This window comes from Amphiura filiformis, chromosome 20 (genome assembly GCF_039555335.1).
Source record: "Amphiura filiformis chromosome 20, Afil_fr2py, whole genome shotgun sequence".
Lineage (NCBI taxonomy): Eukaryota > Metazoa > Echinodermata > Ophiuroidea > Amphilepidida > Amphiuridae > Amphiura > Amphiura filiformis.
In genome coordinates this window covers 58,263,764-58,288,534 of record NC_092647.1, presented here as the reverse complement: position 1 = coordinate 58,288,534, position 24,771 = coordinate 58,263,764, and the positions used below count along the sequence as shown (strand labels likewise).

The following is a 24,771-nucleotide window of genomic DNA, read 5'->3' as shown; positions in this document are numbered from 1 at the left end:
TGAACATTTGGCAATTTACACAAGGTATATTTTCCTCATCTATTAAAACATGGCAGCTATTGCACTTACCCCATTTCTGGCACTGAGCAATCGATTTACATTTACAGGGTAACAGTAGATCCATTTATTTTACTGATCACATGGCATCCTTTGTGGAACTGTTCAACATATAATCACACTTGTGTGAAAAGCCAATGGTAGCTTTACGGCGATGTTGACCCTGGAGGTCAAAAATTGGACTGGCAGAGAAACTGCTGGTGGCGCATTCATCATATTGTATATCATGAGAATTGTTAAAACTACATGTATAAGAACATAAAACCTAAAAATAATCATTATTGTGCAGAAATATTTAACAAAATGGAGTCAACAATCTACATACATGTACATAAAAGTGATTTACAAAACTAAACAGAACCCAAAAAAAACAATTGCCGCATGATTTGATCCTGGTATAGTTAGGTGATCAGAAAGACTACTTGGAAATGTGCCCCCCTTTTGGCCTTTTTGGAAATTTTGCCTAGTATGGCGCTGATAAGTTTATGTATATTATGCTGTGGGTCAAGAAAAAGTTATTTTCAAGCAAAAAATGAATGACATTTAATCATGCTGCCATTCCAAGGGGCCAGCAAAAGGTAAATCTGGATTGGCAGTACCGCCGACAAGGGGTGGGGGTGGGGCAAAAAGATAACCCTGGGCCTGGAGTCAAAGGGGCCCTGAAAAAAATGAAAAGATGGCTGACAAATTGTTTTGAAAGATTTTTTTCTCGTACATTGGTTTTGCAAGCAATAATAAATCCTATGAAAATCAATTCTTTTCCTAAAAGTTTCACCTCTAACCTACTCAGCTCTAGCACTATTTTGACAATAAATAGGCCTACATGTACATGTATACATGTACGCGAGGCATACGTTATAATTGAAGACCAAATTAAAAAGACCAGTTTGCATATGACGTCCTGTCAACCAGACCAAAAATGCCATACTGCGCAGGTCAGCAACCAATCACGCCGCATCTTTCCCTGACGTCAGACGCAAACTAGTCTTTAATTCTGTGTTCAATTTTTGTTGTCACTAAAATTAGAAATACAAAATCACACGTTGAGTAATGAACCATGATCAAAACAATCACCACACAAAGTATATGGCACTCAAAGGCATACCAATATAGCATGATCCGGTAACCAAGAGAATTGCATTTAAACCACTTTGATGCTGAATTAATTATTGTGGGTTTCTCAATATTTATGTGATCTTGTAGATTTTAATAGTTTTATAATCAGCTACTGCAAGCAAACCATCTGATGTAAAAGTTAACCCACAAGGCATGTACAAGTTCTTTGCTATGCACGCCATCTTCTTGCCAGTCTTCCAGCAGTGCTTCTCTATCACACCATTACCAGTGCCATTTCCTCTCTTCTACCAGTAAATACACAATCACTATATTTATCATAGCAGAGTGCACTTAGCATGTCTATACCAATGTTGAGTGTTTCCGCACCTGTTATCATATTCATTACAATCAATTTACCTGGTTGCCAATTACTTACTGCAACATGAGAATTCTGAATGACAGTTATCCTGCATGGTCTAATGCTCGTCTTAAGTGTTTTTATGATAGTTCCTGCAGGATCATGTACAGTAATGACATTTCTCACAGAATCACTTGCCAGTATCCTGCTGCCATCTGCGGTGATTGCCAAACTACACACACCTGATGCCGGTCCTGATGCAATACCGGAAGCATTGACCTTGGTGCTGATTGTCTTCTCAAATTTGCCTGTAGAAGAGTATACCTCAATAACAGTTTGCCGTGCTACCCAGAGTTTATCGTCAGAAACGAATACTACACCTTCAAGCCTATTTGTGTTTGTTATGTTGAGTTCTAGAAACCCCTTCTTCTTATATACTTCATTTTCCTTTAGGCAGATGGTCACTTTCTTTCCATTCTTCAAATCACTAACAGCCAGCAATCCATCTTTCGAAGAGGCAACATGAGTTGCCGATTCAAATTTGCCAAATTCTTGCCGAAGTTCCACAACTTTACCAAATTCAGCACTACAAGTTGTTGCAGTCTTGACAAACCATGCTCTTCCTGGATTCAACTTAACTTGCGGAGGATCCTTTTCTTTGACACTCGTTAGCTCCTTCTTCATCTTCTCCATCAACTCTGCATGCTGTGTAATATAGGCGTGATCTGAAGATTCACCTGTCTGTTTCGCGACATTACAGGCAGCTTGCAGAGTGGATGTCTGATTCTCTAGTCTTGAAATCTCCGTCTGTATTTCATTTAGCTTGGCATCGCTTGCATTTTGTACCTCACTTTCTAATCTTCGTATATTTTTTTTGACCACCTTTATTAAATCATTCCCGCTTCTGCTGATTTTTCTTTTCTCTACTATTGCTCCATTCAACACCTTAGCTTCAAGTTTTTTCAGTTCTGCTGTTAATTTTTGGCATGACTTGATTTCTTTGTCGGTATCAGCAGCCACTGTTTTTAACTCTTCTTTACGCTGTTTCGTCATATCCTCTACATCGGTAATAACATGTTGTGTTCCTGTGTGGTAAACAATCACACAGTTATGACAGGCTAAAGTATTGCAATGTGAACAATACAGATGCAAGTTCTCATTATGCTTGTCACATTTTGGAACTATAGGCTTTGCTCCATTTGCGTAATTTGGGTGTACTTCGGCTAAGTTGCGTATGTTTAAATTTGTCCGCAAGTTCTTGACTCCTCCAACAGGGACACTGGTTTTCTTTGCACATCTCATAGGGCAAGTAATAGGCTGATCAGGATTTAAAGTCACAATGTTCTGAAGACACACCTGGCAGCATGTATGAGGACATTCCAAGTCTTTCGGTACGTGTGGATCCACAAAGAATTCAAAGCATATAGGACAAGTTACAGAACGTTCCACAGTTTCTGCAAATCCAGAGGTGCTAGCCATTTTTATCAGTGGTGGCTGGGTTATACTTCAGTACAATATTATAAGTCCTTGTATACCCCAGGTTGTATTCTAAATGTGCATTGCTTAAAATGATTAGTAGGCTTACGCTTGACTAGAATCCACCAATGCACTGTATACCACGTATTCCGACTGAGGACACCGCACACTTTTAAGTATTACAATACCTCTACCACTAAGATTTTTGAAAATCTATGGGTTGGGTTGCTTTCTATTTCTATAAACAGCACTGAAAAATTAAATTACGTCTCTGTCATCACTCATGATAAGGATAGTCTGCACACAGAGGTAGGCCTACATGTAGTACACTGAAAAGACGTCTCGTCTGAAAAGAAGAATATAAGAAGCTGTGAATCAATATGCACATGTTTGCTGGCAGTTCCCCTAGAGTAAAGGCACAAAATCTTATTTATTTCATTGTTGACTTTGCTCTCCACTGGGGTAAAAAAATAACGGTACAATAGTGGGCAAGTAAACCTGGAGGATTTATCACCCAAATCCTGGCCCCTTTTTTAACATTTCAAGAACACAGCGGCCAAGCTGGGTCTCTAGTGACGTAATTGCACACTCGAAACAAAGTAAGTTGCTGAATATTAGGAAGGCAAAAAAGTTCCACAAAAGTGAAATCCCGGAGTAAATTGAGCAAGAAATGGAATTTTTTAGGATTTCAACATTCTTACGATTAACAAAAATATACCAAATTTTTAAATTCCTAGTACACTGTCATCAAAAACAACTCTTATTTTTCAAACATTGCGAACATTTTATGTTCGCAACATAGCTTAAAAAATAAACCTGGGCCCTTTTTTTCATGAAATTGAGAGCGATCATGCGTACACATAGTCAATGTTAAGTGATAATACCGGGTCTTCGCAAGTTTTTGCGCGCTTCGTGTCTTAGTTCCAGCAATGAATAATTTGCTGTCAGTCTGTGTAGCCAGAAAAGGGGGGTGGTCATAAAAATTTTCGACCTGAGATACGGAGGTTAGCCCACGATACAAGGGGGTCATAAAAAAATTTACTCCGGTCACCAACATATTCATGACCCCCAAAATGACATCCCCCCCTAGGACTAAATGAATGTTTAGGAATGTGTTTCATTTGGCAGAACTTGATATTTTTTTAATCCCAAAACATTAGTGCTGTAGGCTATTTTTCTACAAGCGGCTACGGGATGGACGCCAGGTAACCTCGGTATTTTCTTGTCAACCTAACCTGTGATATAATTTGAAGGCCCTTTACAATTGATTCTATAATAGTTTATGCAGGGGTCCCAGGGTTTTAACAAATAATCCATAGAATTTTGCGGCTCGCGTTTATCTTTCGGATGAACGAGAAGGTTGCGTAAAGTGATGTGAGGTTTCATGGCGGCATGGATGTTATAAGATGACTCTAGCGACACGCTCGGACACCCCTTCAACATACGGTAATGTCACCAATCCCCTGGATGTTTCACTGTCGTCTTTGGACTTCTTTCCTTTTACTTAGGAGTAGCCATTTTGCTCTTGATTTTTTTTCACATCAACAGTAGCATTGAGAAAGATAGCTGGTAGCTATCGAAACGTCTGTACGTGTGTGTTTAACTTGGACTAGTATATCATGAAAAAATATACAGTTTTATGGAACAGTCCTGATGAATTTATTCAAAGATCTTAAATAATTTCATGGACATAAACTACAAGGACTATATTACCCCCAAAATTGACAGAGCCAGACGCGGACACAGTAACCAATTTCAACAACACCATACCAAATCAGATGCCTATGCAAATTCTTTCTTTCCCCGCACAATCAAAAAAGACTACCGACCGACTTAGTTTCTTCACCAAAGCCCGACGCCTTTAAACATGTTAAAGCTGCCCCCGAGAAGCTACGTGACACCAATGGACAGCCTTAGACCCCACTCTCCTAGACTCGCTTGCCAGTCCTATATACGCCGTACCTATGTATATTGAGGACTGGCTTACGCCATTTTGGATGTCAATGGGAAATACACACTTAACGATTTGCGCCGGTTAGAAACTTGAAAAAAATCTTTAAAATTTCATCAATGTATATAAAAGTGGTACCAACCTTATTGTGCTTGCTAATTTAAGACTAGGTTGAAACAAAATTAAGGATCGAAAGCATTTTAGTGTCCAAAAAGGCAAAATTGTCGTCAAAGTTCTGCCGAAATCGGCACCCTTGCGAAGGGTTCAGAATTCGAATCGGGAACGAAAATATCCGATCTTTGCGATCAAAAACACAAAATTACAACTTTAAACATACTATTGGCAAAAGACATTATTACCAAACAATACAGAATAGAAAATTTGACATCATTTTCTCAAAATATTGAAAAATTTGCTCACTAGACATCGAAAAAGTACGCAATCCAATTCCCGTTCAAACGCGTGGGAAACTGAAAGTGCGATAATCGTGACTACACTCTCCTCACCTCCAGTCAAACCACCTTTATGGTGTCCTCATCAGGAGGATATCAACCAAGTACCAAGTAAGTAAGTATATGTACCGGTACTGAAAAATGTCTTAAAAAGAGGATGCTAGGATCTTAAAAGTATTAAAATGATATTATATCTCTTACCTAGGCCTACATGGAATACGATATCACAAGACGTGGCGTGTATCTGGTCATCTGGAAATGAATGACGAGATCGATAAAGGTGATCGATAAATTTCGCGCCGATAGAAGCAAAGGGTTGTTTAGGGCTCACTGCAACAAGTGATTAGTGTTGGGTGAACAGGAGACAATAGCATAGCATGGATCACCCGGGGGGGCCACTGGTCATTGACAAGGGGGTATCATGCGTGGCCACGAAGTTTCGAATAGCACCCTAAACAAGTATTTACGAGGTCTGAAAATGCACCCCTAAACAAGTATGACAAGTGCAATTTCATACCCTAAATAAGTATTGACATTATTTTTGCCCCCATTAGAAGCAAGTAAATCAGTCATATTTTGACTCTAAAACCCTTCATGATAACTGGGAAAACACAAATTCAAAAGTTCATAATTTTACCCTTTATTACATACTACATTTGTCTCAAAGGACCCTAAACACTGATTTATTGTACAAGATATACCCATTTTCTCAAATTTCCTTGTTTTAGATACCCTATTCACGATACTTAAGTACAGTGCCTGATCATGAAAAAAGACCCTTTTTACTTGAATCTTTGGCCACGCATGATACCCCCTGGTCTATGACCAGTGGCCCCCCTGGGATGGATCATTAAATCAGAATTTGACAATTGCTTATTAGCATGTGTCCAATTGTTCTTTAAATTGCATAATATTATGAAGTCGTGACCTTGCTAGATGTTGCCGATAACATATGCAGGCAGAGCTTGATTCGAATTCTTTGTTGATCGGCTTCCATTTTGTTATGTAACAAGTTTCCGGGGGGTCACTCCCATTGTGGCCTGTACACCATCCGCGATAATGAAAACGCGTAAAAGGGTAGTTTTTCGTGGGTAAGCACGATACGCGCGTAACGCGTTTAGGGTGTCAAAAACATGAAATATTGGAAAAAAGGGTAGCAAAATTGCAATTGCTAATACGCGGAAATGAAATTTAGGGTATGAAATTTGATGCAAGGAATAAAATCCCTGTTTAGGGCATTGTTTTAGCCAAGGGTTAAATCCTTGGTTAGGGTGCTTTTCAAAAGTTGATTATCGCGGATGGTGTACAGGCCACAATGGGAGTGACCCCCCGGGGCAAAATTTATTGTGTGTAAACTTTGAAGTTTGTACGTGACACAGACTTTTTTGCATCTAAAGTGTCGAGTTCGAGACAAAACTAACTAAATCTGGTGTTGTCAAATTCTGCTGCACCACCCCTTCTGCATGATAGAATTCCATTAAAATCATCTTAAGGGATCTGGAATGAGCATTTCGACAGTATTTATGTGGGACATGAGACCACATGAGACATATCGAATCGCATTCTGAATACGAAGAATGCCTTTCTGATATCAAATAATTTTCATTTTTTGAAATTCATGATATAATACAAATTTTATGACAAATTATCAAAATTTGATATTTTTCACAGTTTTGATATATAACAGTCCTCGAAGTAAATTCTATCTAATGATATATTCTTAAAGTGTATGTCGCTGGGAGGAAAAGCCAACGATCAATTGAAAATTTGAAGATATGGATTTTTTCCCCAAAAGACCTAATTTGTTTGGGTGTTTTGGGAAAAAAAATTCATACCTTCAATACGAAAGGTCAAAATTTTCAATTGATCGTCGGCTTTTCATCCCGCCTACATACACTTTAAGTATAAATCATCAGATTTATAAAGTTTACTTCAAGTACTGTTAAATATCAAAAATATTAATTTTAATCATTTGCCATAAAATTTGTATTACATTGCGAATTTCAAAAATCAAAATTATTTGATATCAGAAGGACATTCTTCGTATTCAGAATGCAATTCGATATGTCTGATGTGCTCTAATGTCCCACAATAAATACTGTCCAAACGTTCACACCCCAGCCCTTATGATATTCTGTAGAAACCACGATTTTATCCGCAATTAGGGAAACAATCGAATATACTAATGACAATTAATGTGTTGGTAATATCTTCCAGAGGATTTTCATGAATGGATGAGGGAGGTTTTTTTCCCAATCTAATGTAAAATGAGCATTGTCAGTAGTTTTCGGTCTTTTCTAACAGTGCTTGAGAAAACGATGAGGTCCCCTTTTTTTCAAATGTGAGATTCTGAGGGATAAACCCACTAGAGTACCAAAACAGACTTGGAAGTGATCCTTGTTCTCTAATAAAATTGTTCAATGTATGAACATTTCATAAATCAAAGTCTAACGGCCTTAAGTACATCATGTAAACCATGCCGCGAATCTTAAAATGCTGGCCCGCGCGATTTCCCGGCCATCCGCTGCAACCTGTGATTTTGTTTGACCCACTTATAAAAATGCGATGCGATCAAGCAAAATCAGTCTGAAGTAAGCCAAGGTCATTTTGGGATTCTTATAATTTCATTTTTAACATATTCAAACTCCAAAGTGATAACCCCATGTCAATACGACCTTTGTTTACAAAGTTAAACAATTTGATCACCGTTAGAAAGAAACGGAGGAAATCAAGTTTAAAGATAGAGTACTTAATAATTGAGTCATTTTAGCACACCTAAAATGCATGTTAATACATAGTCAACTTAGCAACGATACCTTCCGTTTAAAAGGGCATTTCGTGATCCACAGCCTCATCCCCCACTTTTTTCAACAACAAAAAAAGATTTTTATACCACTGGAAACCTCTGGCTACATAATGTTTCACCTACCTTGACCTAAGGCGTCGGCACTAATGCTGCTGCACACTGCCTTGCCATCTGATCCATGTGAATACATGCCATACCACTCGGGTCTTTGACCAGCCCAGGCCAGCCTTCCTGCTGTTGCTATGGAGGTGATGTTTCTAGCTATGCGGTCTGTTTTTACATTGTCCATTCATCTTTTCGCGGTCTTCCTCGTGGTCTTTTTCCATGTACATTGTCCTACAATTTTGGGTTATCTGTCATTTCGCATTCGGTGTACGTGGCCAAAGAAGCGAATCCTTTTTTGGGTGATTTTATCAATGACTGTGTGCTTCAGTCCAAGTGTGTCCCGTATTATGGTGTTACGTATTCTGTCCAAGCGTGATACGCCCATGATCTTTCTCAAGCACATCATTTCAAAGATCTAGGAGGCGATTTTCGTCTTCTTTCTTGATGGTCCAGGTTTTGGCTCCATACATTAGAATCATCTTGGTGGCCTGTTCAATGTCCTTGGCATTCCATATGCTATGAAGTCTTTGGACCGCTCCTAGTGCTTTTCCTATTCTGTGTTTGATGTCTTCTCTGCTTACGCCCTTTTGAGATATGGTGCCTCCCAGGTACACAAACTCATATCCACTTGCTTGAGCTGGTTGCTATTAATGTTGATGTTAAGGTTGTCTTTTTGGCTGCTGTTAACTTGTACTTCGGTTTTACCAATATTGATCTTCAGTCCGAGGTTCGAGCTGCTACGAAAGACGTTGTCCACTGCAGTCTACAGTTAAGTTACTAGCAGAGTCTGCTAGCAAGACATCGGCGAAGCGGATGTTTGAGATCAGATGTCCCTGGATCAATATTCCTATGTCGGTGTCATGGGTTGCATAAAGCATAACAAGTACAAGAAGTATGTTGCAGAGTTGTGGTGATATCACACAGCTTTGCCGCACTCCCACTGTTGTGTGAAACCAGTCAGTTATGTCGCCATTCATACGCACAGCAATGTTCGATATACTGTATAGTGCTTTGAGAAGCCTGATGATCTTACTTTGGAAGCCGAAGATATAATGTTTTTTCTTGCAGATTAATTCGTTTAGTAAAATATCGTCAAATTTAAATTTCGTTCTGGTATGCCAGAACGAAATTACAACAGTGGCCTATGGTTCGTAAACGCAATATCGCATTCAACTGATATTTTGGGAATAAGCTTTTTTCGTGGATATCTACTGAAAAATGTCATAAAAAGAGAATGGGATCACGAAATCCTCCTTAAGACATGGCTACGAAATTTGGCATAACAAAATGCTAAATCCGAGCTTCTTTTGGAATAATTTCAAGATTTTTTGACAATCTAATATCAAAGTTGGGTTAGATGGGGTCAAAATTTATTAACATTTTTCCTTCGGAATTTCATCAAAAAAAATTTTAATGTGAAAGAAGAATGTCTTTTCCTTCCACTTTTGCAAAAGAGTCAATTTTGATTTTCCACCTCTACACACATTATTTGGCCCATATCTCAATTTTGCTTGATCGCATCACAAATCAATAATTCATACCGGGATCCAAAATACCATTATATTTGATTTGTGCAGACAAGAACATGATACGCGTACACACAGACAAATACATCGCCATGGTTGAAGGTCACGTGAGGTGTCAAAGGCTTTTGCGACTTCAAATACTAGCATGCATTTCGTCACAGGTGTGTTCCAATATGTGATTTCGTATCTTATACCTGTCACGCATTTCCTTCGTAGGCCTATTATTCCCGGGTATTATACACAGTAATTCCGAATTTCGACATAACTGGCAAAAAGTCATTCCCAAATTAGAAGACTGACTTTCTTGGGAAAAGTAACTGCTGCATATGCTGCCTGCCGGTATCACAATAGTTAACGGGCACTGCCGGCCGTCGGACCATTATGTGGTGACATCAATTGCCTCAATTACATGGGCCGAATAAGAGGTAAGTGTGAATAATAAACGATAGATACCTTGCCCCACTTTGTTGAGAGCAAACCAACAAAATTCACCATAAGTTTTCGTTGCTAATACAAAAACCTTTAATTTGATGTCACCCCTAACAACAGCAAGGGGGTGACCATGGTCGTAGTGTGGAAAGCAAGTTTGACTGTTTTAAAATGTCAATAATATTAGTGCTCACTTCTTTCAGTTCTTCATTGGCATGATTTATATGACTTTCAATGTTTTCATGCGAAGAATGTATAGCAATATCATCAGCAAATAAAATTAAATCAAGTACATTCGAAAAAATAATTATATCATTTACATAAGAGTATAGAAAACTAAAGGGCCTAATATTGAACCTTGAGGAACACCATAAATGATGTCTTTCACAACAAACAACATTCTTGAATATATTCATCAGGACTGTTCCATAAAACTGTATATTTTTTCATATACTTATAGTCCAAGTTAAACACACTTTCGTGCAGACGTTTCGATAGCTACCAGCTATATTTCTCAATGCTACTGTTGATGTGAAAAAAAGTCAAGAGCAAAATGGCTACTCCTAAGTAAAAGGAAAGAAGTCCAAAGACGACAGTGAAACATCCAGGAGATTGGTGACATTACCGTATGTTGAAGGGGTGTCCGAGCGTGTCACTAGAGTCATGAAATCTTGTAACATCCATGCCACCATGAAACCCCACAGCACTTTACGCAACCCCGGTCCCCGCACTCCGTGCATCCGCGGGTATTCATGCTTGTCGGTGAACTTTAAAAACACCCCTTTTGCATCTCATTTCGCGAAGTTTTAAGGGGAAAAACACCCCTTTTTTTTTAGCAATTTCGCGAATTATTTGCCCTTCGATAATACCCCTATTTTCACTAAAACGCGAACGATATTTCTAATATACCCTTTTCTGGCAGAAACACGTAGGCTGCTTGATGAAAATACCCTTTTTTTTCAATTTCGCGAACATGTTGTTTGAGAAAACACCCCTTATTTTGTGTGTTTCGCGAATCGCGTTTCTTCATCTGAAAACACCCCTTATTTCGCGAAATTTTCGACGAGCATGAATACCCGCGGGTGCACGGAGTGCGGGGACCGGGACGCAACCTTCTCGTCCATCCGAAAGATAAACGCGAGCCGCAAAATTCTACGAATGTCATTTATTCTATCCCATGCAAAAACTGCGATCTCACATACATAGGTGAAATCGGTAGAAAATTCGGGAAACGTTTAGATGAACATAGAAGTAAGGCAGAGAAAGTCGCTACCAATATCCGCACCAGAGCCAACAGGAAAGCTTCGCAATCTACCATCCATAAATCTGCGATAACCATGTTGTGGACAATAATCATATCATCAATTGGGAGGAGGCAAGGATTGTCGGAAAAGAGAGTGACAAATACACAAGATGGATAAAGGAGGCCATCACCATCAGAAAGCAAGGAGCAACAATGAACCGAGACTAGGGCCAGTACAACCTAAGTCACATCTATGACGACCTATTGATGGAGAAATCGTCTGGCAACTCCGTTGCCAAGCAGCTGTTCAACAACAGCTGTTCAGCGATCATTACATCAACAGTAGCATTGAGAAAGATAGCAGGTAGCTATCGAAACGTCTGCACGTAAGTGTGTTTAACTTGGACTAGTATATGAAAAAATATACAACAAACAATATTTCCTTTTAGGAAAATGTGTATTATTTCTCTGGTATCTATATTTACTATGTGTAATTACGTTATCCTTACTATGAGGATGTTTTCCAAAATAATTTTAATTGATTAATTATTTTTGTAGTTATTTATCTATTTATTGGTTCTTTATTCAGCAAAATAATATAAACACATAGCACATCATCCAATAACACAGGTGTCCGAAGAGAAGTCTCTTTACCATTCTGAACCGTCTTATTTTTCCAGGATTGGTCGAGAGAAATCGGGATACATATTTGGAAAAAAATAGTTGATACAATTATTTGGATACCAAACCACGAGTGTACACATGTGGTAGCACACCCGGGTACCACGGTGATCCTGTGCGGTTTTCTACCAAACAAAATCGCACAAAATGACGACACCCAGTACAAAGAAAACGCCCTATCTTACAATAACATAGATCTGTCCGCCTTCTTTGCTAGTGAAATTTCGATGAAAAACCTTTTCTTATTCTGTTTTCTTCAATGTTGACCTCCCCGTCTTTCATCCACCAATTACTGAGAGGTTATGTCCAGGTGTAAGAGTCTTGTGCCTTAGCATAGAAATAAAGGATGGAATAGTACCTAACTTCAAAAGATACTGGCTTGATTTCTAAAGAAAATCAAACCATAAGTGCACATTGCTCGCTGTCATATCATGTTGACAGGTTATTATTATTAACATGAAAACTGTTTAATGTTACAATTAAATGGAAGGGGGGAAGTTAGTCTGGATAAACTTATTGTGTGTATAATATGCACAACTTACTGTAGTTCATTTATTTTCGCTGTATGTTTATATAATGTCAAATTTGGTGTCAAAATATAAATTGCACTAGTTTTCTCTACTATGCAAAGATACCTTTTTGTTTACGGTCGGCTGTACCCAATACAAGAGTTATGCACATTTAAACTGGTAAAGGGACTTTTGGGACACCCTGTACACAATACCGCACCACACCACACATCTGATCAAAAAACGATCCACAAACGATCTGCTTTTAAAATTCCTAAACCCAATATTTTCCGTAAAACCCGCTATACATCTACTAATTCCAATCAATGTTCAAGTCAACCAGCTCCATCATCCATTCTACATCCTCTTTCTTTATTTCCACTTTCTCGACTTCCCGGGCTTGACGAGATCTACCCTCATCACCTGAAAAGAAATTGAGAAAGCAATTGAATATATGAATACAAAACCCACCCAAGTCCATACTTTGGCCAAATTGAGTTAAGCATGCCAATTGTTGCTATACATAGGCCTGTCATATGTATGAAAGAACAACTCAAAGTCATCCTCTGTGTCTATTGAGCATGTGAAAAATAGCATGTATGAAAGAATCACCCAATTCCATGATTTGAGTCTTGTAACACATTGATTGAAATCCAGTATGTATAAAAGTCCACTTGCAACACATTCATTGCTAGAGAGTGACTTTTGAAAAAAAATGGGTTTAATAAAGGAAAGTGTGTGGTTTTATATTACATGGCAGAATGCTTATCAACATTATACATACCTGTGTGCTTTATTTTGTATTATCTTACTAGTGGTAATCTCATTCTAACATTGTTGTCTTTGTATATGATTCAAAAACCACCCAAGTCCAAAATTTAAAATGAACCCCACGAAGTCCCTGAAATGCTAATCGTCATACCTAACACAGGTTAATCCACTCATTTGCACGTAAAACTTACCATATTGACCAGGTAAATCTAACTGAAGGAATTAAAATGATACACAGGTTTTTCTCTCAAAATCACTTCCCATGGACTTGGGTGGGTTTTGTATTCATGTATTCAATTATATAGATATTATTTCCATTAAAAACCTAGCAATTAAGTACGGGATAGAACAAAATAAAACACAATGGGGAACGATTGCTCGCTACAAATGGAAACTGAAAATAATGATTACGAAAGCACAATTTACCAGTTTACCAACCCAAAGACGTTTGACTTATTACCTGGGTTACCTGATATGCATTCAACTCCCGCATCTTTCGAATGATCACAATTGTGATTTCCAACTCCATGATGGCGACAGAATTCCAGACCATCCTCGTCGCCATCACATGCCACGTTGTCAAAGTAAATCGGTAGCGACGCATTTCCTGGTGTAACGGATCCCTTTGTGAGAGCCTTGGCAGCCCCAGAGTATCCCAAGCTACTACAAACCACCTGGGCGTCTTGAAGGTCCCAATCATCGTCACATATCGTACCCCATCGTCCTCCAATCAGTACTTCAATGCGACCATCACTGGGTAAATTACCATCTACTAATCGCAATGGCAAAGGAACTTCACCTTCTGTTTTGTAAAAATATTAGAAATGAGCTATTCATTGGTATTCTTCTTGTCGTCTTCTTTCTTCCCTCATTTTCCCTCTTCTTTTTTCACTTCTTCTCATTTGTCGTCTTCTTCTTGTTCGTTATCTCTTTTTATTTGTCTTGATTTCCAGTTAACGAAAAAACCGCAGTGTACTTCTAATATTAATGCTCTTGTCTTATAATAGGAAAAAAACGCCAAGAAGCCAATAATCGCATTTATATCTCCATAGGTCTTGCGGTTCCTGAGTAAGATGAGTTATTAAATGTTAATAAAATATCAAACGAAAGTTTAGGACGTTTCCCTCTCTCAAGAAAAATCACGCACCTTGGGATCTCTTTTATACGTAGAACCCACACCATTTCTCTATGTGTCAGCTTTATTTGTCTCAATACAAATAACGCACTTGTCTCAATACTTGAGTGCAAATAACGCTAGGTCATGCTCCTTAATTAGTGTCTCACGATTTCGAAACCTTGGCCGACAAGAAAATTGCAATTTTCCTCCCCCGCGTTTACAAATTGCACCACGTGGGAAACTATGACATACTTTGATAGCACACAGCACTAGCATCTTCTCTGTGATGGCAGATATTTTGTCTCCATCCACTGTGTTGACACTCTTCTATATTCAATTCCATACCACTACAGTCAATATCATTGAGTAGTACTTGTCTGTTGCCTTGGCCGAAGTATGCTCTGGTAGGGGCCTCTCTTGCTGCTCCATAACCCAGCATTTTGCAAACGATAGATGCGTCTTTGGTGTCCCATTGATCATCACACAACTGAAAAGAAGGAATTATACCCTGAATAATTATTATCAAGGGATCGAATGGATGCAAACTACCTCTGTCCGGCTGCCTCATTTTCACAGAATAATTTTAGCAGCTTTGAGCTAGGTTTCAGGCCACGATAGGTCTCTCTCTATGTGCCATATCCAGTGACGTGGGCGACCATGGAATGCCAATCCATCCTGTTCTTTGCCAATCTCAACAGCTTGATGTTATCCACACCCGTCCAGGCTGCGATACTCTGGAGATATGTTGTCCTCTGGCGCCCTCTGTCTCTCTTTCCATTAATCTTCCCCGTAAGAAACAAACACTCAAGATCATCTTTCCTCATACGGTGGCCCAGGAAATCAAGTTGCAGTTTCCGGATCTTCCTCAGGAGCATCCGTTGCCTGCCAGCTCTATGCAATACTGTTTCATTTGTGATGTGACTAGTCCAAGGGATCCTCAACATTCGTCTGAGGAACCACATTTCCGTTGCTTGCAATCGATCTTCCATTGCCTTTGAGACTAGCCAGCTCTCGCAACCATATTTCAGAATTGGTAGTACATAGCAATCTAAGACACTGAGTCTTGTACTCATGGTGATATTCAAATTACAAAGGAGGGTGCTCATCCTTGTGAAAGTCTCTTTTGCCATTGCAATTCTCCTATTGATTTCTCTGTCACACCTCTCATCTGTTGTGATCCAGCTTCCCAGATAGCTAAACCCATCAACTTGCTTCAGATTACCCTCATGGATTTTAATGTTGCAGATAGGAACATCCTTTTGCTTTGTAACTACCAGACACTCGGTTTTCTTGCAGTTGATGAACAGTCCTTTCTTCTCACTTTCAGTCACAACTTTGTTGACTATTTGTTGAAGATCTGACTCAGATGTAGCTATCAGGACAGTGTCATCGGCGTACCTTAGATTGTTAATATTTGTCCCACCCATCTTCACTCCTGGTAAATCCTCCAGTTCTCTTAGTATCCACTCGCTGTACAAATTGAATAAATCTGGCGAAAAAACACATCCTTGCCGCACTCCTTTCTTGATTTTAACAAACTCCCCTACATCATTGCCCACTCTGATTGCTGCTGTCTGGTTCCAATACAAATTTCTGATAATTCTCAGGTCTTTTCCATCAATATTAATCTCACTCAAAATATTCAACAGTTCCTCGTGTTTTACGGTGTCAAATGCCTTGGTGTGATCAATAAAACACATATACAGGTCTTGCTTCATTTCTATCGCCCTCTCACATAACATTCTCAGCATGAAAATTGCGTTCCTGGTTCCACAATCCTCCACAAAGCCACACTGCAGATTTGGTATTTCTGGTCTGATTTTATTCCTTGCTCTCTTCATCAACACCTTCAGCAGGATCTTCACTGCATGACTCATTTTGCTTATTGTCCTGTGTAACTCACATAATATAGCTCCAGGTTTCTTTGGTAAAGCGATAAAGATGGACTTGCTCAGCTCTGGAGGATAGGTCAAACAGGTCAAATATACGGCAAAGAAAATGTACCAAGGATTTATTTTAACATTCCTTGATACATTTTCTATCGTATTAAAAAAGCAGTCTGTGTAATAAGGCTAGTTCATGTAGTTGGGAATAAGCGTTGGTAGCTGTTGGTGCAAGGCTGTCTGATAAATACTTCATTTTGTTAAATCCATCAAATATTCAGAAATGGCAAGTTGGTCGATATTTGTACTAATACAATGTATATAACAAAATTTTTAAACAGCAAATAGTGGTAAACATAGCAATATTCATCAATAAAATTCAACATGTGCTCAAAAATGAGTTTTGACGACAAAGTCTTCACATACCGTGCCTCTGCCATACTTGGGATGAGTGATCTCTATTCGTCCTTCGTTGGGCGATCTTCCACCGACTAAGTCCGCCTTGACAGCTGTATAAAAAAACGTGATTTTACAATCATTATTTGATATATTGTTCATCCAACATGACAAAGCGCTATCATCATAGAATCATAAAAAAAGGCAGAAACTATACAACCAAAAATGAATTTAGAAAATATGAATATGAAGAGTACTATTGAACCCGTTAATAGTGGGATGATCTGAAGCTATCTGATGATTATATCATTCCAGAGTTTCGATCCTTGCACATACTAAACGACCCAGCATCAATGCATCATATAATTCCTGTTATACGTCTTCCGACACCAAGACGGGAAATATAACAAGAAAGACTGAACTTGACATATCTTTTGACAGCTAAAATGCGCTTGAAAAAAAAAATTACGAAGGTGAATTAATTCCAAACCTGTAACAAATGTCACGTCTGCCTTGTATCCCTTTCCGTTCATCAGGAAATCCGAAGAAAACACAAGAAGTAGATTCCTACCAGACGATCGGACGGCGGGCAATTCTGACCCGCAAAATTCACCAATGAGAGCGTCAGGATTAGCCACACCACTATCATAAACTTCCAACTTATCATGACATGATCCCTCGCTTGATCTATCCTCTAGATCAAAATCGGTAAATGTAAGATGGACTTGCTTCCCTGGTTTGGCTCGTATTCTTGTAGAACATCGTTCGTTGTTGTAGTACTTTGAAGGATAATTACTTGAAGACACGGTTCCGGGAGATGTGACTATGGAGTCACATGCTACATCGATCAGGATGAAAACGGCAACATGATTATTTTGTACGTAGAAAGCAAATTTAAAACAGTATAGATCTACGATACAAATTTTTACACTCACTGGAACGCCGGCGTCTTCAGTGGATGTTATTGCGATGACGATTTGATTATTGATACGACCTATGATTACGTAATAATAAGCTGAAATCTCGCAAAATAATAATGCCTGTTTTACCACAATCAAATATTTTGAATATTGAGAACAAGCAGCAAATTGGTCGAAGTGGTTTGAAATTGTGTTTCCTTTTACATCAACATGATCAACGATCAAATCAACTTACTTTTTACAGTCGTTACAGTTGCATTGTATCCTCTTCTTTCCAATATAGAATATCGAAAAAATAAAAGTACCAGAACTAAAGATTGACCTGACGATTTTAAGGGTGAAAATAACATCGAAGTCCCACATGCTCTACCAATGAACGCTTTTCTAGTAGGCGTTTCACCATCAAAGAATTCTAAGTAATCGAAGCAGTCATTTTCAAATGGGATTTCTTGGACTTCGAAGAATTCGAAATCAATGACAATTTGTTCAATGTTTCCAGTCGTTATGATTGTAAAGACTATCTCTTGTTTCGGGTAACTCTCTGGAAAATTCGCAGAGGTGACGTAACCAGGGGCTGTGACGTCATTTTTCCGTACTGTGCGTAAAAATGTAGTTCATAAAATATTTCAACTATGTTTGTTCATTATAAGCAAATGATGTTTTCTTTTAGACATGAGAGGCTCAGGAGATCAAAAACTATTGTGACCACCACATGAGTCGACAAAGTAAAAACACTCCGCTTTTACCCAAAAATGTGTCAAAATGTTCGTTCTCATAAAAAAAACCCATTATGTTAAAGAATACATTGCATTTTCTAGGATAAATTGGCAACTTAGGTAACGCGGCAAAATGTGTCAACATATTTCCTTACTACCAGTACAGAACTATATTGACCCCTTTGGAGGGCAACTTGGCCATTGACCTTTTGGTAGTAACTCGATAACGGTGCATCCTAAAAAAGACAAACTATACATTTTCTGAATCCTTATGAGTCGAGGAATATGCTGATATACTTTTAAACATGATTTACTATTGCCGGGTTACACAAAGTCTAACCTCACTTTTTAGCAAGGTCTCGTTGTCTACTCAACAACTATGAAGAGAAAGTTAGGCACAAGAAACAAATGTGTTCGATCTTTGGATCGACCGTCGATTCTGCTTCAATGCTTGTTATTAACGAACTATCAACTAATTAATCAGAATTAACGCTATTTATATTGGTCAATATCACTACAGGCACAAATATACTATTTTGTCAAAATTAAAAATAGTAAATTAATTGGTTTAATAAATAATAAGGATCGAACAAGCATCGATGATCGATCGAAAGATCGAAGTAATATGTTTCTATTGCCTTAGGGGATATTTCTGGATCAGATTACGGAAACAAGGGACACTAGGGTTGTTATTCATTTTCTATTTAATATTTGTGCATTGTAATGTTAATTTGGGGGGGGGGGGGTAAATTCAACCCAGATTGAATTCGTTTCATTAATGCCTGTATTATTACCTGTCCCGAACACGGCTCTCAAACTATATCCTGCACTTGTTTCAGATGAATCGGTATCAAAAATAAGAGTTGCATTAGGTCCAGTAGACGTCACAAATCTTGGTATATCAGTACCACAATACTCTCCAATAAGTGGACTCATTTCATCGTCGCCGTCGTAAATGCTTAGACTATCGGCACTACAATTATCAGATTCTTGCAGGTTGAAGTCATCAAAGGTAATGATTGTTTGAAAAGTGTCGTTCCAACTTATAAGCAATGTGCGACAATTGTGGTTGTTGAGGTAGTCATCGGGGTAATATGGAGAGTAATATGAGCCTACTCCAGGCCACGGGGTCGTATAATCACATGGTAAATATGCTAAAAGAGGCAGAAAAACGGAAACTTTGAATTTACATCTATTTACAGCAACATGATCTTAAGATTTTTGTTTCTGTATAATTTAAATAATAAAAGTTGGACTCAGTTAACAATGGTTAACCAGAATCTACGTTATTGATCGTGTTTTAGTTTCACATGTTATTAAATCAAATGTTTAAAAAAAAAAAGCGTGTAGTGATTTATATTGCGCTACGCACAGGCACAATGCCTAGACGTTGATCCACAAGCCTCAGCACACTTTACAGTCTATTCAACAGGATACAATAGACATAGCTAGAAGTATTTTGATTTTGTTTTCAGTGTAACCATGGTAACTAATTCCATTGTCATAATTCGGCTTGGCATCTTACATTAACCCTGATCAACTCTATTTTATCTCCTGTTTCTTATTTAACAATTATTTGCACTGAAGTATTGTAATACACCTTTTGACAGTTGATACAACTCATACATTCGAACCGAGTCGATGTAACAACAACAACAACAAAAAAAAAAAAAAAATTTATCAAGCGACAATATACAATAAGTCAATTGTTCAAAGGCGCTGAAAGGCAGACATAAGAATTCAAGTCTGATAGGCTTGTTGGAACAGATGGCATTTTAGCCGCTTTTTGAAAACGCCAACAGTCTGAGCATTCCTAATATGGATGGGAAGTTTGTTCCACTCTTTTGGTCCAAAGCATGAAAAAGATCTGTCTGCGAATGTTTATGTAATAATGCTTACGTCGACACAGAAGATAGTAATCTTGACAGCAATCGTGACGTGACACGCAGGACTCATCACACTGACAGGGGTACGTTGTCTCATCGGCGGTATCATAACAACGATCATCACATGTTGGCGCTGTAAGAAATAAAAACAAGAATAATTAATACCTTCACAGTTTGTATCACCCTTAATTTAACATAAGAGTTAGGTTCTTTGGGCTACAGACGTATTGGAGCTAATTAAACAAAACGAGGCTGTTCACAACATACTGCAGTTACTGTTCATTTTCCTATACATAATACACAATACTCTCACCATTGACGCGTGACCTCTACAAACAGTGCATGTTATAGGTATATGGACATTGCCTAGTTAACGTCACTGTGTGAAAAATAACCGGCCAATAACCGGCCAATACTTAAAGTACTCTCTGAAATTCTAGAAAATAAAGTTTTGTAACTTTAGGTGTTTGGAAATATTCGCACTATTGTCTCATTTCGTAAACAAAGGCCCACACAGTATTGTTACCTTGCGTCTGCTTTATAATCGTTCACCCAACTGAAACTATAATACCAGCTCATTGCTCATTGCACAGGTAAAACAGAAACATGTGTAGTGTGGATCTGATTTAACATAGTTGAGCTGTTTTCAATGAGTGTTATCTTGGTTTAATAGCTTTTTATGGGGTTTAAGTCCTGCAAAGGTCGTGGTGAATTCTACTGTAGACATGACTGCATCATGAAGGACAGCACGCGTTCCCATGAACGATTATAACAGAGAAAGCAGCCCAACAGCACAAGTAATGCAGCCGAATGCGATTCATAATATGATGTGCCTCCACCGTTTGCTGGGGGAGAGGCCAAAATACGCCGTGCATTAAATGGGAAAATGTCGACATCCAAAGCCCGACGAATACCCCAGGGGCCACTGGTCATTGACAAGGGGTATCATGCGTGGCCACGAAGTTTCAAATAGCACCCTAAACGAGTATTTACGAGGTCTGAAAATGCACCCTAAACAAGTATGACAAGTGCAATTTCACCCTAAATAAGTATTGAAATTATTTTTGTCCCATTTAGAAGCAAGTAAATCAGTCATATTTTGGCACTAAAACCCTTTATGATAACTGGGAAAACACAATTTTACACTACATTTGTCTCAAAGGACCCTAAACATTGATTTATTGTACAAGGTATACCCTTTTTCTCAAATTTCCTTGTTTTAGATACCCTATTCACGATACGTAAGTGCAGTGCCTGATCATGAAAAAAGACCCATTTTACTTGAATCTTTGGCCACGCATGATACCCCCTGGTCAATGACCAGTGGCCCCCTGGGACGAATACAACACAGGAATTTAACATAATGTCATTATAATATCAGTATAACGACGTTACACGCAAAATGCGCAGCAAAACAGTCATTTACAAATTATAGTAGATACATTTTCTATCTATTAAGCACACGGAATCCTTCATGGAGCTGTTTTCACTCATTATTATTATCACTCTCACGTGAAAATTCAATGGTGGCTAGAACGGCGATGTCGATCTGAAGGTCAAAAATTGGACTAGCAAGAGCAGCCGTTGGCGGCGCATCGAATTGTGAATCACCAGAATTTGACATCAACTCTTGCAGGCAGTAGGGTTGCCAAATTTTGTCGCTATTTGTCAATTTTTGTCCCATTTTTTGGTCATTTTATGGACACTTTGCTCTTTGCCGTCCCCATTTTATCCCTGAAAATTATCTGTGGGGGCAATCCCCTCTCCCCGACCTCCTCGGCTACGCCCCTGGGTGAAGGATAGCAAAGGTAACCTTGATGCACAAGATGCCAATGGACAGGCTTCCATCCAGCTTCCGAAGACCCACCATTTCTAGTTCCGTGGGGACCATATCAGCCAACAAATCAATGTGCCGCCCTCGGTACAATAGCAAGGTATATGTTATCAAAGTTTTATCAGGCGGCGGATGACATGATCGAGCCGGCAACTCGTGAAACCGCCCGGCCGTATGGGTCAGTCCATGTCGAAACAGATTGAGTGTACACCCACCCTCTTGGATTTTGCTCTCCTTTGGCTCAGGGGTACCTTTCATGGATCCCTAGGTGAGGTCACAAGAAAAAATTCAAATTCCATTTCGTTTGCGAATGGCGGGCAATCAAAGTTTGGCGACCTCGACCAAAATTGTGAATTTAAGGGGTCCAAATGACAAAGTGCTCTCTTTGAGGGCACTTTCTTCTTAATTGAATCAGTTGTGATCCTCTTTTTTTTTTTTTTTACTCACTGGCTGTGTCTGAAATACCTAATGCCAAAAAGATAGATTTCGGAATTTCGTTGGGATTTCAGAGGGGGTCAAAATCAGCACTTCGTACTGTTCAATCAAATTATTTTGATTTTGAAGGACCCATGATAATGTCACAGTGCACTTATAGGTCCTAATTATGTTCAGAATAGATTAACCATATGCCAATGTCTATGAGCAATTAAAAAAAAAGAGAAATTTCTAGACCCCTACAGAATTTTAGGCCACCCCTAAAGTGGTTCAGCCACAAATGGCACTTAAAGTCGGCAAATTTTGACTCCTAATAACTTAAGGTGTACACCAGATATGAATTTCTAGTCTTTTGCATCTGAAAGAATGTAGTTTAATGTTACTAGGAACATAAGATTTGTTTTGTATTTTTTGTGTTTTAGTATTAAGTTGACGCTTTCAAAAAATAGTCATTTTTGCCTAACATACCATGCATACAGGATACGGTACAAAATGCCAATTTTAGTATGATATTTTTGTATATTTTTGATCACTTTATAGCCATTTGTATTATTTATCCTCATATTTCAAGTTACTCTTGAGTCAAGTAATAAGAAAAAACTACTTTCTAATCCTCTGTATGGATTTTTAAGAGGTGTTAAAAATGCACTTCCTGGCAACGATGCACATGCAAAGTACAGGTTATGGGGGTCAATTTTCAGAATGCTCCCAATTATGTCAAGTAATATATCAAATTACTCGTATGGTCATGAGGATTCCAAAAAGGTATAGTTTGTTATGTGTCAGACCTTTCAGGAGGGCGCTATGACGAAAAATGTTCATAGGTCAACGACCTTTTTGAAAGTATCAAAACACAAAAAATACAAAACAAATGTTATGTTCCTAGTAACATAAGACTACATTCTTTCAGATGCAAAAGACTAGAAATTCATATCTGGTGTACACCTAAAGTTATTAGGTGTCAAAATGTGCCGATTTTAAGCGCCATTTGTGGCTGAACCACTTTAGGTGGGCCTAAAATTCTGTAGGGGGTCTAGAAATTTCTCTTTTTTTTGAATTGCTCATAGACATTGGCACATGGTTAATCCATTCTGAACATAATTAGGACCTATAAGTGCACTGTGGCATTATCATGGGTCCTTCAAAATCAAAGATAATTTGATTGAACAGTATGAAGTGCTGATCTTGACCCCCTCTGAAATCCCAACGAAATTCCGAAATCAATCTTTTTTTGGCATTAGGCATTTCAGACACAGCCAGTGAGTGACCACATTCAAAAAAGAGGGTCACAACTGATTTAATTAAGAAGAACATGCCTCTCAAAGAGAGCGCTTTGTCATTTGGACACCTTAAATTCCCAATTTTGGTCAAGGTCGCCAAACTTAGATGGCCCGCCATTCGGAAACGAAATTGAATTTGAATTTTTTCTTGTGACCTCACCTAGGGATCCATGAAAGGTACCCCTGAGCCAAAGGAGAGCAAAATCCAAGAGGGTGGGTGTACACTCAATCTGTTTCGACATGGACTGACCCGTATGGCATTTTCCAATATAGTCGGTTAGTTTTGTGGGGTTCATTATCGAACCCCAACGGTTTTAGCTTGTATTTATATTATTTATCAACATAAGCCTATTTGTTTGTGATATTTCAAGCGTTTTAAAATTTCAAAATAATCCCATTCAATTACACGGTTGACGATGAAAAATTTACTGAATTTAGGGACTGCACGTCATACACCACCTGGTTTTATATAGCTTGCTGAATACTCCACTTAACCGCAACAGGCAGAGGGCGATTATTGCCAACTCTCGATCTCGGGCACACATGTTTCATGTTGTAGATATTATGATGATAACAAACTCAAGATAAATCCAAATGTGATAGCTATGATTTACATTCCACTGTTCCAATAATTCCCAGAATCGTTTGCAAAGAAACTAATACTTCGTCATCGTCGATGCGCCGATAGTCAACGCGCACGTGCTGGTCGAACGTGCCCAGTATCTATGTCCACATCGACGACAACGTACTTTCAGTTTCATTTGCAAAGGCTTTCGGATATTTAATTATACCAAAATCGACAATACCATTTTCCCAGCAAAGGTAAGAATAGTCCGGACAGCAATCTTCACGGCTGGAACATTGTGGATCACACTGACAAGTGA

At 38.6% G+C, this 24,771-nt stretch overlaps 3 protein-coding genes across 3 annotated transcripts; all 3 read right to left on the bottom strand.

Annotated features, from left to right (window-relative positions):
- Positions 1–905: 905 nt before the first annotated feature.
- Positions 906–5,669, bottom strand: LOC140142116 (tripartite motif containing 13-like). Its single transcript, XM_072164077.1, has 2 exons — positions 5,552–5,669; positions 906–3,293 (listed from the first exon to the last, which is right to left on the bottom strand). Exon 2 carries the CDS (start codon positions 2,948–2,950, stop codon positions 1,388–1,390), a length of 1,563 nt encoding a protein of 520 aa, XP_072020178.1. The 5' UTR covers positions 2,951–3,293; positions 5,552–5,669; the 3' UTR covers positions 906–1,387.
- A 7,289-nt stretch (positions 5,670–12,958) lies between these two features.
- LOC140142409 (neurotrypsin-like) lies at positions 12,959–14,976 on the bottom strand. Its single transcript, XM_072164379.1, has 3 exons — positions 14,790–14,976; positions 13,881–14,222; positions 12,959–13,072 (listed from the first exon to the last, which is right to left on the bottom strand). Exons 1-3 carry the CDS (start codon positions 14,974–14,976, stop codon positions 12,963–12,965), a joined length of 639 nt encoding a protein of 212 aa, XP_072020480.1. The 3' UTR covers positions 12,959–12,962.
- Positions 14,977–16,810: 1,834 nt separating this feature from the next.
- Positions 16,811–20,621, bottom strand: LOC140142408 (zinc metalloproteinase nas-39-like). The gene is made up of 5 exons (XM_072164377.1): positions 20,606–20,621; positions 20,352–20,471; positions 19,247–19,606; positions 17,307–17,654; positions 16,811–16,929 (listed from the first exon to the last, which is right to left on the bottom strand). The coding sequence occupies exons 1-5, from the start codon at positions 20,619–20,621 to the stop codon at positions 16,811–16,813; spliced, it is 963 nt and encodes a 320-aa protein (XP_072020478.1).
- Between the last annotated feature and the right edge of the window lie 4,150 nt (positions 20,622–24,771).

Bases quoted from the DNA above. Each gene is read 5' to 3' on its own strand.
- LOC140142116 (XM_072164077.1), bottom strand. From the start codon at position 2,950: ATGGCTAGCACCTCTGGATTTGCAGAAACTGTGGAACGTTCTGTAACT.
- LOC140142409 (XM_072164379.1), bottom strand. From the start codon at position 14,976: ATGCTGGGTTATGGAGCAGCAAGAGAGGCCCCTACCAGAGCATACTTC. The intron at 14,223-14,789 runs GTATGTCATAGT...TTTACAAAACAG, and splicing joins TAGTGCTGTGTGCTATCAAA to AAGGTGAAGTTCCTTTGCCA. The intron at 13,073-13,880 runs GTAATAAGTCAA...ATTTCTTTTCAG, and splicing joins ATGCATATCAGGTAACCCAG to GTGATGAGGGTAGATCTCGT.
- LOC140142408 (XM_072164377.1), bottom strand. The intron at 19,607-20,351 runs GTAAGCATTATT...TGCCTCTTTTAG, and splicing joins TTACTATCTTCTGTGTCGAC to CATATTTACCATGTGATTAT. The intron at 17,655-19,246 runs GTAATAATACAG...TGATCGATGTAG, and splicing joins GAGAGCCGTGTTCGGGACAG to CATGTGACTCCATAGTCACA.